Source organism: Calidris pugnax, unplaced genomic scaffold (assembly GCF_001431845.1).
Source record: "Calidris pugnax isolate Ruff unplaced genomic scaffold, ASM143184v1 scaffold109, whole genome shotgun sequence".
Lineage (NCBI taxonomy): Eukaryota > Metazoa > Chordata > Aves > Charadriiformes > Scolopacidae > Calidris > Calidris pugnax.
Genome location: NW_015090844.1, coordinates 1534193 through 1552819, shown reverse-complemented (window position 1 = coordinate 1552819; position 18627 = coordinate 1534193). Strand labels below are relative to the sequence as shown.

Sequence of the window (18627 nt, the reverse complement as noted above, 5' to 3'; positions counted from 1 at the left end):
GTGAAATTTGTTGGTAGTCTCACTCAGCTCATGGTGGACCCGCCCCCACTGCGATTATGAGTCTCTATGAGAGGCTACTGCTGTGGAGAGAAGAGCAGAAAAAAAAGCCCCTAACTGACCAACAACTCATGCCCAAATGTGGTGCTGGAAACACAGTATGGAGACAGTGATAGGTATAAAGTCAGGAACTGTGCAGTGACAAGCTTGTTCATCAGACAAACCACTGACTCCCAGGTCTGAACCTGTCATTCCATCCACCTTTCCTGAGCGCTACATTCACTTTAGGCTTTCTTTTTATTTATTTTATTTCTTTAAATAATCGCATACCCTGACCTGTGAAGAACTGAGAAGGGAGTTACTGTGCAGCTCAGGAAGGTGATTAATTGTGGTCACAAACAGGAAAGGAAAGAACACCCCCAACTTGCAGGCAGCTCTTTTTTTTTGGCATTGTGATTTGTGATGCAAGTCAAGGAAGGCTCTTGTAAATGACAGATTACTTTTTAGATAGAAAATAAAAATTATTGTTGCTGTATATGGCCTGGTAATTCAAACAAAGCTAACAACCAAATTGCATCCAAGCAGGGAACTGAATTTGCTATAAACCACAGCACAGGAAAACAGCTCAAGGAACCCCTGTGTACTCTTATTTATTCTCAGAATGACAGTTTTTCATATGGGGGAGGAGAAAAACATCTCTCAGCACAGCACATCTATCATCTACCCACACCACCAGTGAAAATAACCTCTTCCTATCCCAAAAAGAAAGGCTGTAGACTTTCTCCTCACTATTTTATTAAATCCCCTTGAAGAGATAAATTAAATGACTTTTAAATTGATGGTTCATAGGTCTTTACTGATAGCTGTGGACATCCAAATTGTGTCTAGACAGAAATCCAGCAAGCACTTGTTTCAGTGTATGATGAAGGGTCAGGAGCATTTTGAAGCACTTACAAGGCTAAGTTCTTTGGATTTGGAGGAAGGAGTACTGCTGGAGGATGCAATAGACGCAGGACTAATCGGTGCATCTTTCTTCAGCAGTCGAGTCTTGTCCAAGCCATTCTCTCGTGGAGAGTGTGCTGGGCTCCCTCGGGGAGAGGAAGGATCCTAAACATCAGCAACGTGGATTAGTATAATAACTCCATACTAGACACTAGTGCTTGTCTTGAGCAATTCTCACTTTGGAATGAAGATCTGTCATAAAAAGTGACATCTTCCTTCAGTTGTTAATTGCTTTAACTGATAAAACTGTAAGATCAAGATGGATAATGAAAGACAACTTTTTTTTTTTTTAAAGAAAGTCTTAAAATTTGATGCTATTAACTATGAAAAATAATGTTAAAATCTATGGATATTGAAATAGGCAAGTATGTATCCTTTGTCAGGTGAAAGATTGAAAAGGCTTGAGGCACTTGGCAGACCTGATAAAGTTCACAAATGCAGTCAGGGCCAGAGTGAAAGAAAACACAGATATGGTTACAAGCTGCATCCTATCTGCTGTGCTGTGCTGGCTTCACATATCTCAAGCCGAGTATTGGTTCATACAAGAAACAAAAAGGTTCTTTGTAGAAATAAGTCTTACAGAACTGATTTGCATTCTAAAGAAAGACAACCTGACTGGATTCCCTCAGGCATTCCAAGCTCCTTTATGGTGGCAAAGGCTGTAATCTTGTTCACATACCCAAAATGCACAGAAACCACTGAAGACAACCCTACCACCACCACTCTAAGGGAGAAAAAACACCATTGTGTATACCTCATTGGAAACATCAACTACCAAGTTGTCATCGCTCTTTTCACCATCACTGTCCTGCAATGACAAGTCACAATGAGTTAAAAACATTCATTTAATATCCAAACATCTCTTAAATACTAAGAAACTATAAAGCAATGAAATGCAAGGCTCCTCACAACAATGCAACATAGCATTTACTTTTACCAAGCTTTATGTGGTAATACAATTATAAAATTTAAGTCATCTGTTGGGCTTCTTTCTGCTTAACATGTTGCCACAGCTATAGCATTCTTCCCAGCTTTCACACCAGTGAACAAGGACATCGGATGAAAATCCTCATCCAGAGTTGTGCTGTGCTACGTTGAAGCAGAGCCAAGCCAGAGTCCAGATCTACCAAGTCCCAGCCTAACTAATGCTCAGCCCTCTTGTCACATGCCTTGCAGGTGCTCTGTATTTATATTGTTAAAAACACTATCAGTCCTAGACACTGAAACTTTCCACCCAGCAGAGATGTCAGAGACAGGCAATAAAAACCTGTTAAAAATTTGACCCTCAATTTTAAAACTAGTTATGCAGCAGGAATCAGGTAAAATTAGAGGAACACTTAAGTTCAAAATGCACAATGTAGTCCATATACTTACGTAACGAGCTGCTATTTCCTTCTCTTCTGTTTTCTGTTTTTTACTCTCTGAAGAATAATCTGTTGAATTTCTGTGCTTTTCTGCTGTTCTGAAACTGGCTGAGGGAGATACAGAAGAGCTCTGCAGTCAGAAAAGAGATGAAGAAAACATCATCAGATGCTCATTCAAAACAGTGGTTCATTTGTCACTATCCCTCAATACAATTTAGCCCAATAATATGATCTGGAGTTGTTCTCATGATAGCACTTTGGGTTTTAATCAGTGATAGCTACTCAGCAAGTGTCTTGTATTAAAAGTGCACAATGCATTGCAAGAGACAGATAAAGGCAATCAGCTGATGGATCGTAGTTTCTATCTGCAGTGTCAATGGGGTGAACGCAGAGCTTCTCGGGACCATTTTATGCCTACTGTGCATTGGCCTGGCTTTGGCTTGTTTCCTCTACAAATATACAGGGTTAAATCAATACTCCCAGAAGAGGTGGGGGTGGGTGTTTGCCTGTGTAAATCAAGAAGAACAAGGTGTCTCAAGGTAAATCACACTTCACCGAAGGTTTGAATGAAGATTTCTAGCAAAGGGAGAAGCAAGCTTATGAACAGTCTTGAAACAGTAAAGAACAGGGGAAAACACCTCAGCTCATTTTATTTTGGCACCTTTTACTATTACAGGCTCTGCCTGCAATAGACAGAAACAACGCAGTGGCCCAGTGAGTCTCTTGGCATTCTGCAGCCCTGGCTTAGTAATGATCATTAAAGAGCACACGTATGGGACCGGAGAGAAAGGAAGCAATATGTACTTTATGCACTGTCATCTAACAGTTCTCCTCTACTCCTTTAAACAGGGCAGGTGACATTTATCAACTCCTACCGTATTTCCAAAGCTTGATGGAGCCTGTACCTTGGTACACAAGAAAGGAAATAATGAAAGATGCAAAGTTCCCTCTGGGATTCATTTTAGCAGCAGCTTTTGGACCTAATTCAAGAAAGCATTTAAGCATGCGCTAAACTTTATCTCACACTGAAGCTGATGGTTAAACATACATAAGTAAGGATCTGCTCGGGCATTTTGCAGAATTGGAGCTGACAGGAATGAAGATTAAAGTAATTCTCAGTTGAAACCCTGTCGATTGTTTCCATCTCTCGGTCATCCTTATATAAAGGGGTGGGAGGAACAACAACCAACAAAGTCATTACTGCTAGATTTTAGACCCTCCTATTCATCCAGGAACACTGGTTTCAGGGTTCTTCCTCCACGCACCATGGGCAGCTGTTGTTCCGCATAAAACTGTACAACACAGCGATTTGGTTTGGGGGTTTTTAGTGCACACCTCCTTAGGTTCATTTTATAGCGTCTACCAGGAACACAAACCAAGAAATTAGCCTTTACATTGTGCAACTTCTGTTCCATTGCTATTACAGAATTTCTTCTATTCCTTAACTTATTACACAACAAATTTCTGGTAAAGATTAAGAACACTTAACCACAGAAGTTAAGCTGTGGTTGTTGCCCAAGTCACATGAAAGAACATTTCTCCCTGCTGGGACATCAGATCCTCCTCTCCACTTCTCTAAAATTTCCTATTTTTGTCAACAGCAGCTCAGATTAATGAGTGGTGGAATTTGTAAAGATCTTCCATCTTTTCGATCAGTAATTGTTAATTACCCTCTAAGTACACTGAGTGAAAATTAGTGCTGAACTCAGCCTGTGCCTTTCCCATTTGCCTGCCTTCTCTCCCTGACGGTATAAAATAGGTAGACAAGGATTTCCCATCCTGAGCAAATACATATTAAAATACGTTCACAGATTTGACTTTAAAACAGCTAATTAATCACCTGTTATTGCAAATGACACGAACTAACAATGTTATTTTTTGCTCTGAAGAGGCAACACACGTTAAGACATTTGGAGACAGTAGTGGCAGTAGGCACAGAAGCCCTTAAAATAAAGGCCAAGTAGAAATGCGACATTAAATGAACTGATGGCTTGAAAAATGTATGTTTACTGCAATGATATAGCATAGTCTTTTGCAAAAGACTGTAATAGTATGCTCCTATTACATTTATATTCATTTATAATTTGGGAGGCAGCCGCTTGTAATGTGAATTCAATTCATTATTTCTCAACTTCACCCTACAAAAAGCAATTTGCTTTAAAATGAAGAAAAATAATCACCAGTAAACTACAAATTAGAGTGGTGTCTAAAGAATTAAAGTAAACTACTGCACTTATTTAAATAGAAATATTTATTTTCATAAATTTGAAACCATATAGTTTCATTTTTCACAATCTAGTTAGCTATGTGCTATAGATACCATTTTAATCTTTGATTTCACTGCTTAATAAAGTAATAAATTAAAGCTCCCTACTAGAATGAAAAAGCAGCTAATTATCACTAGCACATAAAGGATGAGCACCACATCGGGCATTGACAAATGGATCAGACCTGATACCAATATGAAAAAATTCTGCCGTGGTATCTCACCTGACATTAGCAGAAAAACGGAGACAACTCGCCTATTGACAGCAGGCAGAATCTCATTTCCCAAACTGAAATTTGGCCAGTGTACTAAGATCAGCACTTTGCCTCATGAGTCTACTACTACAAATAAATCTGAACATTATCACTTTTATCTGTCCCACCCCTTTCTTTGCATGGAGCCAGTCAATCTATACCCCTACAGTACTGGCGTCTCTTGCCTTCAAAACTTTATGCATCTGCCACATAAAGATCTCTGACTTCATGGGATCTCTGGTACTGGTGCTGACAGATCTAAATTTATCTCTTACGCTAAGTAAAAAAGATATGTCATGCACATAGCCAAAGAGCTGTGCTCTAGATCTTCGTATGGACCCAACACCTACTATTTTCAGTGTGCATAGGACAACACTATTATTACCCATACTGTACTGTTTGCAAGAGCTTTTCAGCCTGTAAACACTTTTAAGGATCTATCTTCAGTGACAAACACTGGGACGTAACAATGTCCTCATGGTTTCCACTGACATCAGACGCCTACATATAATCCTGTACCCACCCACACCTTGGTTCCTGGGTGTGCATGTCTACGTACTCCAAGAGACATCTGTATAATTGCAGACTGTGCAAGAAAACCTCCATCGAAGCACACTGCTCAGCTGTCAGGCTCTGCCCTGCTCCTTGATTAAAACATTGGTGCTCTCGTAACAGCTGCCTTTAAGAAGCTGGAATAGGATAGCTACTTAGAGAAATTAAGTGATTTAGCATTATGACTTGGCAGGCTGTAACTTAATGGGCCAGAGTCCTCATTTTAGTAACTATTAAAATTTATAGAGAAATAAAGTCCTTTCACACTGCTGTTTTCTTCAATAAAATGCTTTAGTCTACTAGATAGTAGCATCTTCCTACTAACAAACACTGAGTTTGCTCGCGTAAAATCAGACACAGGAAAAAACACTCTTTGGTGAAAGTAGGTTACATTTAGTTTCTGTCTTAGTAAAACGTATCCGTTTTTCATATTCTGCTTAGGTAGAACCTTTTTGTGCATGTTAAATACACCACAAAATGCTGACAAGAAACAACTGAACATAAACATTTATAGAAAGGTGGAGCACTTTGCCTTGCTCATGTAATTTGCTTAAGAGGTGGGACAGTGTGTTTCTAGCACTGTATTTTGCAACCAGGTTGTAAAGCACGGTATGCCACGCTTCAGCCTCTGTTTTGGGCAGCACTGAGCACAGTGCTAACTCAAAAGATCTCCCACCACAAAGACCATGCTGTTTTCTCTCCAACATCGGCAGGACACTGCTCCTGGTGGAGTACAAGTGCCACACAGGCACAAATTAAATGAATGTAAAGAGGGCCATACAAGTCTCTCACACAGCTGTAAAATTCTCACCACTAACGGGGCAAACACCAGCGTGCTTGCTATCTATTTGGAATCATTAATACTTCAGATTGCTAGGAAAAGGGAAAAAAAAAAAAATAAAATTCACCGTTTTACCCCAAACTTCCACTGGAAGTTACTTGCATTAATATAGATGACTCACACTGTAACATGGCAGAAAAGAAATCAATACGGTCAGATTGCACAGCCATCCAACTGCTCTCAAATCCTGCAAGCTCCAGCTCCCCATATGCTAGCTCCTGCAGATGAAGACCTGGCCTGAGCAGACGAAGTGATAATTAAATGAAATCAGTGTTAAAAGTAATGACTAGAGATGACAGGATGAAAAGCCCTCCCACATGATAAAGCTAGTACCTCTTTAAAGCATTCATGAATATGACCATTCCCCAGCGTACCCTTACTACTACGCCAAAATGATGTATGTGGAGTGTAATAATTAAAACAATAATTCCCAACAAAGTGGGAATTACGAGATAATTGACCATCCTGAAGTATTAAGCAAACTGCAGTAAAAGCCAAGGATGCTCAACGCTAAGGTCAATTACGGTATAATTATCTGAATGACATTATTGCTGTTATAAAGTCTGTTGAAAGTATAAAAGATACTATTAAAATGGATACAATATGCAATGCAGGGAAACGACCAGGCAGTAACGCTGCTTGGTTGGCTGGTGCCAATGTTATAGATGGATGTGTCAACACTGGGGCTTGGACTTGGGCACTGCTCCAGGCTCAGGCTTGAATCACTGAGCTCTCTACGACAAAACTGTGTGCTTAAATCAGAAACACAAGAAAAAACAAAAACAAAAAAACCCCAAAAAAACAAAAAAAAAAACCCCAAAACCAAATGAACAAACCAAAAAAAGAGTGCTGTGACTTCTGACATGCCAGCGATGAAACGGAGACCACTCCGGTGAGTAGAAAGTGGTATGAGGTGGGAAAGATCCCACCAGAGATGTGACACGACAGAGTATAAGGAACACCTGGGAAGTGTTTCTTATGGAAGGGGCAGTCCAGCACAGCCCACCCAGACCACACAAAAACTGTAACCAAGACCTCCCACACATGAAACGTTCTGCATAGCTCTAACTATAAGAAACACCCATCCATCTTAAAAAAATAAAAAGCATTCATTTACATACACCTGTAGGCACAGGTACATTTATTAAACTGAGGGAGATGGTGTGAAACGCTGTGGGCTGCTCTGTAGGCACCATATGGTGTGTCTGCACAGTGGCTGTGCTCCCGAGGTCACCCACACCTACAATGATACTACGCCTTTTTGTTACGATTATTATTACTATTACTGCTATTACTACATCTCAGTATCCACTCCAGCCTCACGGATTTTATGGTCTTTGCTTTAATTTTCCAGCATCCCCTCTTTGCTGTCCTTACTTAGGCAGGTGGGTTTCCCTTACCATGCCTTTCCCCTTTGGTACATGCCGAGGGTTGTGATCAAGCTGACACCATCAGGTAGTACAGCCCGGGGAACATCTCTCCTGAAAGGGCTCACCAAAGGATGGAGGGGAGGCTGGTAGACACATATATCACCAGTCACGGTGAACTTCTTTTAATATTTTCAGCTCCCCCTTTTCCAACTTGTATCTCTACTTACCCAAGCTGAAACTCAACTTCCACTCAGCCATTTTTTTTTATTTTTTTTTTTTTGCCTCATTTGCTGCCTTTTCCCTGGAGCTGCATTTTCAGATACCAGACAAACTCTCAGTAATTGTTAGTGAAAAATGCAACTAACTAGCTAGGAAAGACACAGAACAAAGCTGGTTTTACGATCACATGACCCTGTCTGAGCTAACTGGATTGAGTTTAGTAATCAAGCGTGTGATAATTATTTTTAATACAAACTATGATTAAAATGCAAACTTTGAAGTTTTATATAGCATTTTTACCTACTAATTAACTTCACTAATTGCAAAATTAATGAAGTTAATTAGTGGGTAAGAGTGTCATAAAAAACATCAAAGTCTAGATGTGCAGTGCTGCTGCAAGAGCAATAAGATGTTGATAAGAAGTCCAGAATAACAAGAAAGCCTAGGGTCAGCAGCCAGTCTTCAAAATACAAATGTTCTCAAAAGTTTTATGTGCACAGAAGTATAGATATGTATGTACATTATTTATATGTGTGTGTAATTTCTTTAAAAATATCCATGTAACTGTTTACACTGGTGATCTGCTTGCCCTGGTGGTACCACTGCAATATTTACTCTATGCTAATTAAAAGCATCAAAGTCTAGATGTTACAAAACGGGTGATAAAATGCACAGTAAACCACTCTGGTTGTACACGTTAATTCCAGTCATGTATTCCACCATGCACTTATCAATTTGCCGGAAAAGCTAAGCGGGCCACACAGCAGAAGTTGGAGATACCTAGCAATTTTCACGTATAATCCTATCAGCATGTGCTGTTGTTTCTCCAGCCCCTCCTGGTGTACAGGTGCATGCTGGTGGCAAGGAAAGTAGTTGTTTAAAGCAATGGTGAGGGCTTCTGGCTAGCCTTTCACAGATGGATTTTTGCAATAAATCCTTTAAAATACAGCTTCTCCAGTAATCACTGGCTGAAGGACATAACACACATAAGGCCTAATCACTACTGACACTGTGAGGGTCAAAGGATGGAGAGAAGAACCGATGCAGCTTAAGTACAAGCAGTGAAGCAGTAGAGGAACACAGCTGTGAGGCAAAAACGAAAGACAGGTTTAGGTTAAAGTATATCTTAGCACAGGCACATGAAGGTAGTGAAATCAAGGAGTGTGGCTAGAATAACAAGCACCCTTTGGTAAGTAAGACAGTTTGAACAAAGGACCTGGTTTCAGCAGGGAACAAAAGAAAAAGAAACAGATGGGCAGGACAAGGAGTTAAACACTTCTGATAGGTTTACAGAAGCTTCAAAGTTCAGAGATTACATTTACCATCGAGTCCGCTCTCTTCCACATCTGCCAACTCGTAAATATTGAATTTAATTGATGGTAACACAACCCAGGCATTGTCAAACATCCTCCCCTTTAATCCACAGAGCAATTCACCTGATCCGTTCTCCATTCACCACCTGCACTTCAATCTCCTCCCCTTTGAACAGACCCCAAACTAAGACCACATGGTTCAGCACACAGCAGAGTAGGTAATTTGGATGGAGTGAAAAGATTTGCAATAAGGTGTTAAGGCACAAATTGCAACTGATACAGGCAATACAGCGGGTGAGCCCCAGGGCATATGAAGTCTGCAAAGGAATTCCATCCCTAATGATCCCAGAAAAGATTAAGCACTGCTGGATAACAATGGCACAAGCCTAGAAATGCTTCCAGAGAGAAAAAAAACCATGCTGCTGCCATTTCAGAAAATAAACACCCAAAACCAGGACAAACCTGCATTTTGGTCATCACAGCACACAAACCCCTAAATGTTACTTTATCCAAAATCAGACACACTGAAAAAGAGGGGTCAAAGGCCACCGAGTTACAGAGATTCGGAAGAACTGAGGGTAAATATAATCATCTTTGGAAATCTGAGGAACAGAGTAGTGCCAAGCAAACATGGAACTACAGCTCTCCTCTCCTCAAATATTTATTTGGGGTTCCAATTACTGATCTTTCATGCTATTTCCTTCAGCAGAGACCTGAAACAGTTTGAGCAGCTCTAGCAAAACAGAAACAGCAACAGAGAGGAGAGTACTGGGAGTTAACTAGGGAGAAAGAGCAAGGGAGAGCAGGCAATCACAGGGCAAGAGAAAAAGCTCAACCAGCCGGAGCATTCAATGCAGCAATTTAATTGTGGGCTCACCACCATGAAAGGGAGAGAGCAGGATAACCACCAGCCTGCATAACAGACTTGGACTCGGCGGCGTGCCACAAGGCAGGGAAAAGCAGCAGCAGCGCTCCGTCAGCCGCCTTCAGAAGCCGACGCCGGGCATGCACGGAAAATTCCCAACATCCAACATACATTCAGACTATTAACACTAATTACATTCTCATAGCGACTGAATTTAAACAGAACACGCAAGGTAATTTGGTTAGTTTTTAGAGAAGTAAGAAAACACTGAAGAGGGAATGTTTTATGATAGCCATTAAAGGCCAAAGTCAGTATGCTTTACACTTTGCTAAAAAATATCTGCATTAAAGGCCTATGTCAGTGTGCTTTACACTTTGTTAAAAAATATCTGCATTAAAGGCCTATGTCAGTGTGCTTTACACTTTGTTAAAAAATATCTGCAAGAATCACGAAATCCCTTTGAAGAATAACCGGCTTTTGCTCAGAGCCCTCTTTTCAGGCTGAGCACCACAGTAAAACTGTTATCCTTTCACTTTGCACAGTGATTAAAATGGACTGTGCGGCACCAAGCCAAGCTGAACGCAAACACTTTCCTGCAGCAGCTTAAGCCACAGGGGTTATAAAAATCTCATCAGTACCGGCAACAGAGGTTAGGAGGTAAAAACCCACGCCCCCCAGATTTTCCATGTTAAAGGAGTAATGATCAGAGTTTAAGCATTTCCTTCTCCGTGGATTGCTAAGTGGATTCGGTTTTCATGTGACAGGTCCTAACAACTTTCTCCTGGGATTTACGTTCCCTATCTAATTCTTCATTTTGACCAGAAGGACATAACCTAGCACTAATTAGCCTTTTTTTTTGTTGCATTAAAACCACAGAGACCATGTCTGACAACAGCCCCACGAGACACTCCATTTAGCTGCTTTCAATCAGGTACTGTGCTCCAGTGCCCCACATTTTTAGTTTGGTTACATCTAACATAGGCTATATTGATGGCAAAGGCATCACTTTTGAGTTTTCGCATTTTTGTTCCCTTCCAATCTATCCATATGTATCAACCCTTTGGGGAAAACCACTTTCATTTTCTTTCCTTCTGCCTGCTTTTCTTTAAAGGATCTTATAGCTGTTTTGCTGCAGAGATGACCTAGGAGATGATAAGAAAACAAAGCAAATTATTGTTTTAACTGAATACTTCACAGATAGAGATTATGATCTCTTTCCACAGTTTCTGACTTGTTCCCTCCCTTCCCTCATTTTTAATCCTATTTGTTCCTGACCTGATCGGTAGAAAAATGATGGCAAAAGACGTAGCCTTCAAGAGGCTACCATGATTACAAAAAGCACCCTAAAATCCAACAGAAACATTCACTCCACATCCTGATTGCTTCAATCAGCAGAAACACGCTCACATGTTTTTCTCAGGTATTAACTAAGAGACTGGCAATTCACTCATCTCCTCCCCTGTCAGATCTTGTGTGGCTTTTGAAGACTTGATATATTTTATGCTTTTCTAGTACCCTACGCAATTTAGGAAGCTAGAGACACTGCTAAGCGCCCAAGTGAAAACAAAATTTATTATCCAACCAGTCCCTTAATTGGGCAGGTGGATAAAATGTGGCAAGGTGCTATTAAATATTTGCAAATTCCAGGTCATGCTGATTTTGAAGAAAAACACTCTCTCAACCGTCTATAAAAATACCTTCCAGAAAGAAATCTTTGAGCACTACTGTTCGCCTCACTGTCCGAATAACATCCAAGCCCATTATATCTGCCTCACTTCATCTACACTCACTTACTTGTGTTCCCAAGACCCTTGTTCAGGAAATTATCCCATATCCTACCCAGGAAAGCACTCAAGCAGATGCCAGATTTGAGGCACACACTTTGATCTCAGGGACGTCACAAGGCAGACAGATAAAGAAATCAGAGGAACGTACATATGTGCTGAACTTTAGAAGTCTACTGTGCGCTACCCTGAATCTGGACATCAGCCTGCTGCAAAAAATAATTGTCCCCCAGTCGCATTCTTCAAATCAAGGACTCTGTTAAGTGGGATGGATGGAGTAGTGGGAACACGGGTCCCGCAGTCAAGCCTTAAAGCAGCTACATCAGTATATAATAGCACATTATATGTACAACACCTACTTTGAAGACTGGAAAAATAAAACACACAGTTCCTTTCTGCCAGATTTTTAGATGCAATACAACTCCTGAACATCCTAGAGCTTTGCCAAGAGAAGCAGCAGTAGCTTTTACTTTTCTGGGCCCTTCATTATTTATATTAGACAGGTCATGCTGTTAATTTTTTAAACGTTAAAAGCACAATCAAATACTAACTTCAGGCTGGCTGGAAATGTTTTGATGTCAGCAATGAGCCGACAATACATTTTTAATTCAGGCTAGAGGAGGAGAAAAGCAAAAATCTCCCTCCTGTACTCCCCCCCTACATCCTGTCAAGTAGTTAAGTGTGGTAACTGGCAGACACACACATGACCTGTTCTATTCAAATAAGTTATCTCAGATAATTTGTGAAGACTGTTCTCTCTCATCTAAGTACTTCATAATATGATCCATCTTTCCCTTTGCTTTTGTTAAGGGAAGACTACACTAATCCCCCTAAAACAGCATTCTGGCAAACGCTCCTAAATTATGTAATTCACTAGGTTCAACTTTACTGTTACAATCATTTTCAAGGAAGACGGGTATAATACATTATCATTATAGCTATACAATCCTGAGTTGAATTTTCCTTGGCTGAATTCCTAACACTTTAATGCTGAAATTGATCTGTTTTAAAAACATCATGTGAAAGGTTTTTTAAATACCATACATGCTCAAGCTCTTTATTTTAAATGGTTTAGAAATGAGCTGGTAGAAACAGGAGACAAAAAAAAAAAAAAAAAGAAAAAGTCTTATGTTCTCTAATCTAGTATTAAGTACATTCTAAAGAACAACAGGCATGTTTCCAAACAAACTATTGCAGTGTACAAATTACCCAGCAGGGATGGAGATAACAATACCTATGGTGTGGGTTTAGATCTGAGAAGAAGTTGACATTTCATCAAGGTTGTCTAGGAAACCATCTTTAAAATTTATTTATAAAACAAAATGAAAGATGTTTATTTCCATTTGGGATGCCTCTAGAGAAGCTGGCAAGTAACAAGTTTATTAAAATGACAACTTCAAGGTAGTTTTCTTGTTGACTGTAAATAACCTCCCTCTGAGCCAATTAAGAGTGTAAAGATCAAAGGCCCAAGCAGCACTATAAAACCAGGAGTTAGAGGGTTACCGGAAAGCCTCCTCAAGCTTTCCTCAATATGGAAAATTTCTTCTACCCATCGCTCACCCGGGTAGTGCAACACCAAAGACAAGCATTTTTGGAGCTGCTTTGCAGTACGTTAAAAACCAACACCCATATTTTAATGCACACCTAACCAAACAGCTTGATTTTATGCACAGCCGGAAATTATCTCAGTTGTAAAGACTGATCCAGATGAGACTGAAGCAGCTAGATGGTGAGAAGGGAAAAAAAGGAGCTGGGAAGGATGCATGGGATAACTTGTAAAATGGGTTTCTCAGTTGGAAAGGGTTATTATAACCCAGATTGCAGCAGTTTGTCAGCGCATTTCTTCTCCTTAGAAGCTGCCAAGACCAGGACTTTTCAAAGCAGAAGTCAGAATAGCTAGCAAAGTGTTTCCTAATGCAAGGCTTAACTATGATGATGATCTCTGCACACACCACCTTCAAATTTGGCAACAGCGTAGGGCCCACTTGTCCTGATGAGGGAGTGGGAACTTTTACATCAAGTACACAAAGCACCGCCAGCAAGTCTCCAGCTAGAATTTAAGAGTTTGAGTTGCAAGTCACACCACCGTTTACTAACCAACATCTGGGCTGCTTGAGCAACAGCAGACTGTTTCCTTGCAACGCCACCTTCCTTATTCTCAGTGATAAGCTAAATCCTGCCCTAAGACAACGGTGAATTTTAAAGTGGGTCTTCATTGCTGCTTCCTACTGTGATGGGGATAGATTCTGAACCTGGCCAGTCCATCCCCCTCCATTTCACTGCCCCTTATATTAAAAGGCTGTCCTTCCCTGCCCCTTATATTACAGGGTGGGAGGTGAACAAAAGGCTTTCAGCATTTCTGGTGGCTGGTAAGACCTTCAGAATGCTCATTGTGCGTACACTTTAGTTCTGACAGTAAACGTAAATTTCCATTTAAAGACACCTAGAGCACCAGATGGAGCCCTTATAGTGAGAAAGTGTAACAAGCTCTTTCACAGCAGGCACAATTGTATCTGGAGCTCCAGCCCGCAGATGGAAATCCTTCTTCCCTGCCTACATGCTCTCCCCACAGGGCACTTTCACTGCTGACAAAAATCACATTCCCACATCCACCTCTGGGGCTGCCTGCTGCGCAGCAGCACCAGAGGAAGCCTGGGAGAGTCCTCCAGCCGTGCAGCAACTCGTGCTGGGCACCTTGCTAGCTGGCAGCGGAGCACTGTGCTGACAATCCTGGTCTGGGCTGGTCTGAAGAGCCTTTTTCCATGTGTGGAAAGCAGAAGATCTCTGCTAGTGTGGCCCCAGGCCAGAGGTAATGCCATGGGTCACAGCTCAGTCATGCTGCTGGTGGGTGGTGGGCTACCAAGGCCCAGGGTTTGGCATTAGCCCTGATGTTTTGGGGGTGTGCTTTGTGGCATGGTGTATACATGCTACGTGATGGCTGGTTAGCCTGGTCGGGGGGGGAATATCGCAGGCATGCTCTGCTTGCCATGACCCTCCCAACAGTGTAGTGGGCTTCCACCAATTCTGCTGGATCTACAAACCCCCTGTGGTACTGAGGGATCCACACCACACACAACAGGAATCCAGAGGAAGGATTAAAATTCAACCAAAGCTTCTCTTCTGGGAAAAAAAACCCCAAACCATACAGAGATGAGGTAGTCAACTGAGACTGGAATTAGCCCAAAAGGACTGGGTGGGCAAACTAGTCCACATGAGCTATCATCAGAAAGAAGCATGCATGCACTTGCCACGAATAGGACTCAAATCCACTAATAGGTTTTAAAAGGAAGAATTAGGTAAAAATGAATCACAAGGCAGTAATGATGCCTGAGCAAAAACCCCAAAACTGGGAAGAATGGAAAACTGTGTTTATATTTGGGTAATCTAGGTTCAGTAGTCTGCTCTTTCATCTGATTGTGTGAAGTCAATTAAGCCTCTTCAAGCCTCAGTTCATTATCTATAAAATAGGGATAATTTCAGAAGCCTAGAGAGAGTTTCTTTCCCTTACAGGGTTGTTGTGAGGATTAATGCATTGAAGACTTGGAGGTACTCCAGTATGAGAGGAATGGATCCATTAAATACCCTAGACTGAAATGGAAAAATAAGGAGGGGGGTGGGGGCAGAATCAGTCTTCCCTATATCAGCAAAACCACAACTAGATGACTAGAGCAATCCAACTACTGTAACAGACTGCCTATCCTAAACTCCAGAAACTATTATGTCAACAAATAATAACTTTAGCCCATTCTTAGTTTGTGTAAATCTGTATCAAACAGACATAGGAAATGCAGAAAAGACAAGACTTCTGCATCATATGTAAAACTGTCATCAGGTAAACTTGCGAGACCCTAAAGCCACTACATCTGAGATGTAGCTAACTTAATGCTCTGAACAAAATTTCGGGAAGAAAATACTGCTGGTGGCTGTTGCTGTTGTTTTTTAAATTACCCATGCGTAACAAAATTAACCAGGAAATGTGCTATCTGCAAGCTTGTCTTTGAAATAATTTTTTCCTCAAATTGACCCTATGTATTTGAAATGTGAAAAAAGCCAAACTTGCAGCTTCCTCATAATCTCAAACCTTCAGAATGTGTAAGGCCTTCTCAAAGACAGCCAGATGTCAGATAAACTTCCCCGATTTCAAAAATGCAGAGCCAGTCTTCCCATCATCACTCTTTTTACTATAACCCACCATGTACACAGTCTTTTATTGCTTTATGCTATGCAGTGCTTGCATTTACAGCACTCCATAAATAAGAAAATCAAACAGGGTGTGTGCTTATCTGATTAAAATCCAATGTAAATTATATGCAAAATAGGTGCAGCCCACTGGCTCATGGCAAGTTGCCAGCAAAGACCTTCTGTGCTAAAGGTTTTGCACCACTGATTTAGGGCATCACCACGCTGTCATGCTTCTACTTCCCTCTCATTATTTCAGTTTCCTGTGCTACAATGTTGTACGCTCTTTCCCATCTCCACTCTTACTCCTACCTGGCCAGATTACGCTCCATTTTCTTACTATCTGACACCAGACCATGCAAAAAAATCTTGCACTGCAATGTGTAACTGCTTTACGATTTGGGTGAGCCCAATCCAAACTCAGCCTATGTAGTATGCCACTTCTCTCTCTCCTTCCTGCTCCTGTAATCATTCAAAACTATTGTTACTCCAATGCAAATTCTTTCCAGAAGCACTTCCCTGCTTCTAGGTCTCAGCCTCCTGCAACTTGTGCCTTCTCCTGGCAAATCACAGCTTGGGGCCCTTCTTACAGGTCTGCAAAGCAAAGCAGATTAGCCTAAAGAGCTAACTCTGTATGACCAAGTACAGTGGAAAGTGCATTTCACATGAAATCAGAAAACCATCCAAGCTTGATTAAAAACGCATCCAGGCAATGCCATGGAACATTTGCAAGTTATTTTTTTCTGAATTCTCGCACGATTTAAATGATCTAAAACTGGATTTCCCAAATGCTATGCAGACATGATTACAGAATATACTTGTTTTGATTGTGGTTTAAGTCCCTGCTTTTCAGAGATTTCTCATTTTTCCTTCACTCAAGGTTGAAATTTGCTATGAGAATTTCTTTAGCCCCCTGTAGAATTGTTCAGGTTATTCCCCAAAGAGGGAGTCAAAAAGAATTGGGGATTCATCATGCACAAGCTGATATTTACAGTAACACCAATCCCAGTACATGTTTGCTGGAAATAGCTTGATATTTCTTCACTTTCTTTTAATATTTGTAGGATTAAAAACAAATTCAGGCCCTGATCCCACAGTATTTAACATCTGGGCAAAACGCTTCTTTGCTGACGTCCACAGGGTTGTGATTTGGCACAACAAACAAGCTGCATGTTACAAGAAACCTCAGCAATGGCAGCAATAAAAGGCAATTTCTTCCTTATCTCTTTTTGTGCTTCCCTTCTTTTCTTATTGTGAAGAAGCTAGGAACAATATGGCAACCATAACAAAGAGGAATAAAGAAAACACTAGCGGATGATTGCTCAAAGTGGGTCTATAAACACCACGATTACCCTGCTACTATGGCGTCTGGTTTTAGCACAACTTGAAGCTGCATGAAGGCAAACAACAAAAAATACCCGCATATGACAATTGTGGTGCTCTGAAGCACCAGATACCTGTGGGCACTTCAGATACCACCAGATGCACACGTTACAGCAGAGGCAAGAAATACCTACCTACCTTTGTACGCCTTCAGACAGCAGTACAAAACCGTGCCTTCTCACTTCATCGCAGTGGTGCCTTCACCCATATGAATTTTACTGGCCACTTTCCAGTTGACCTGCACTACACTTCAAGGTTGATTGCTACAAGAAAACTATAGCCAGAATAACAAACATGAAGTATCTCTCCTGCCAAGTGATAAGACCTTCCAGATCATACACTAACTTCCTCCATGACTGGCCAAGGTAACCATATTTCACAACACGTTAAAAGCATTAAGGGTCCCAAGCAAACAATGCTCGGTCACAGAACTCAAGACCCAGAGATGGCTAGAACAAACGTGCAGCTCCTCCAGGGCCAAACTGTCTTTTCAGCAAAGATATCCTAACATGACTCTATTCTTCTGCCTCCCCTCAAGAAAGGACACCTGGCAAAAAGAAGCACTGACAAAACCGTGAGTCAGACAGAGGTAAAAAGGTTAGTGTCCAGGAGCCAGAGACCACAAGGATAGGCATCTCAGACACGGTTTTTTTAAATGCTTTCTTTCTCTTCTCCTTCCCTTCCTGAAAGACTAAATGCAAAATGAAATCATCTTACAGAAGGACAGCCGCTTCCCCCCTGTGCTCAATCATTCCAGTCACACTATGTTGTCCAGTAACCTGCATTGATAATTCCTCATGAATAAAATGCCAACATTATCATCCACAGCTATGTTGTTGACATGCTTTTGCTATTTCACTAAAAATACCATTAATTTTCTGGCTTCACAACAGCTGAGCTACTCCCCATTTGAATATACAAAAGAGTATTTTGTTTAAACCAAATTAAAAGCGTTCCAGTAAATGACTTCAATTTTGCTGGCTATACTACTTAGTGTATACTGTTCTATTTAATCCTCTCTTTTCTCAACTCTGCCCCTTCTACCTCCCCCTCCTTTTCTTTCTTTTTTTTTTCTTTTTTTTTTTTTTTTAAAAAGCATGAAAACTACCTCCAGATATGGCATAATGGGACCTGGTTACCTTAAAATAGCCAACTGATTCCTCCTCCCAACTCCTTCAGAGAAGGGGTGTTATTATCTCCAGTAATAAATGGAGGGGCAGGAGGAGCAAGGTGCGATT

General features: G+C 40.9%; 1 protein-coding gene across 1 annotated transcript in view; it reads right to left on the bottom strand.

Moving 5' to 3' along the window:
* TLE4 (transducin like enhancer of split 4) overlaps positions 1–18627 on the bottom strand; it is a 99121-nt gene that overhangs the window by 11764 nt on the left and 68730 nt on the right. Inside the window, exons 7-9 of the mRNA XM_014942659.1 lie at positions 2374–2493; positions 1754–1807; positions 952–1104 (exon numbers count right to left, since the gene is read on the bottom strand). Coding sequence (XP_014798145.1) covers positions 952–1104; positions 1754–1807; positions 2374–2493 — 327 coding nt within the window. The remainder of the gene's footprint in view (positions 1–951; positions 1105–1753; positions 1808–2373; positions 2494–18627) is intronic.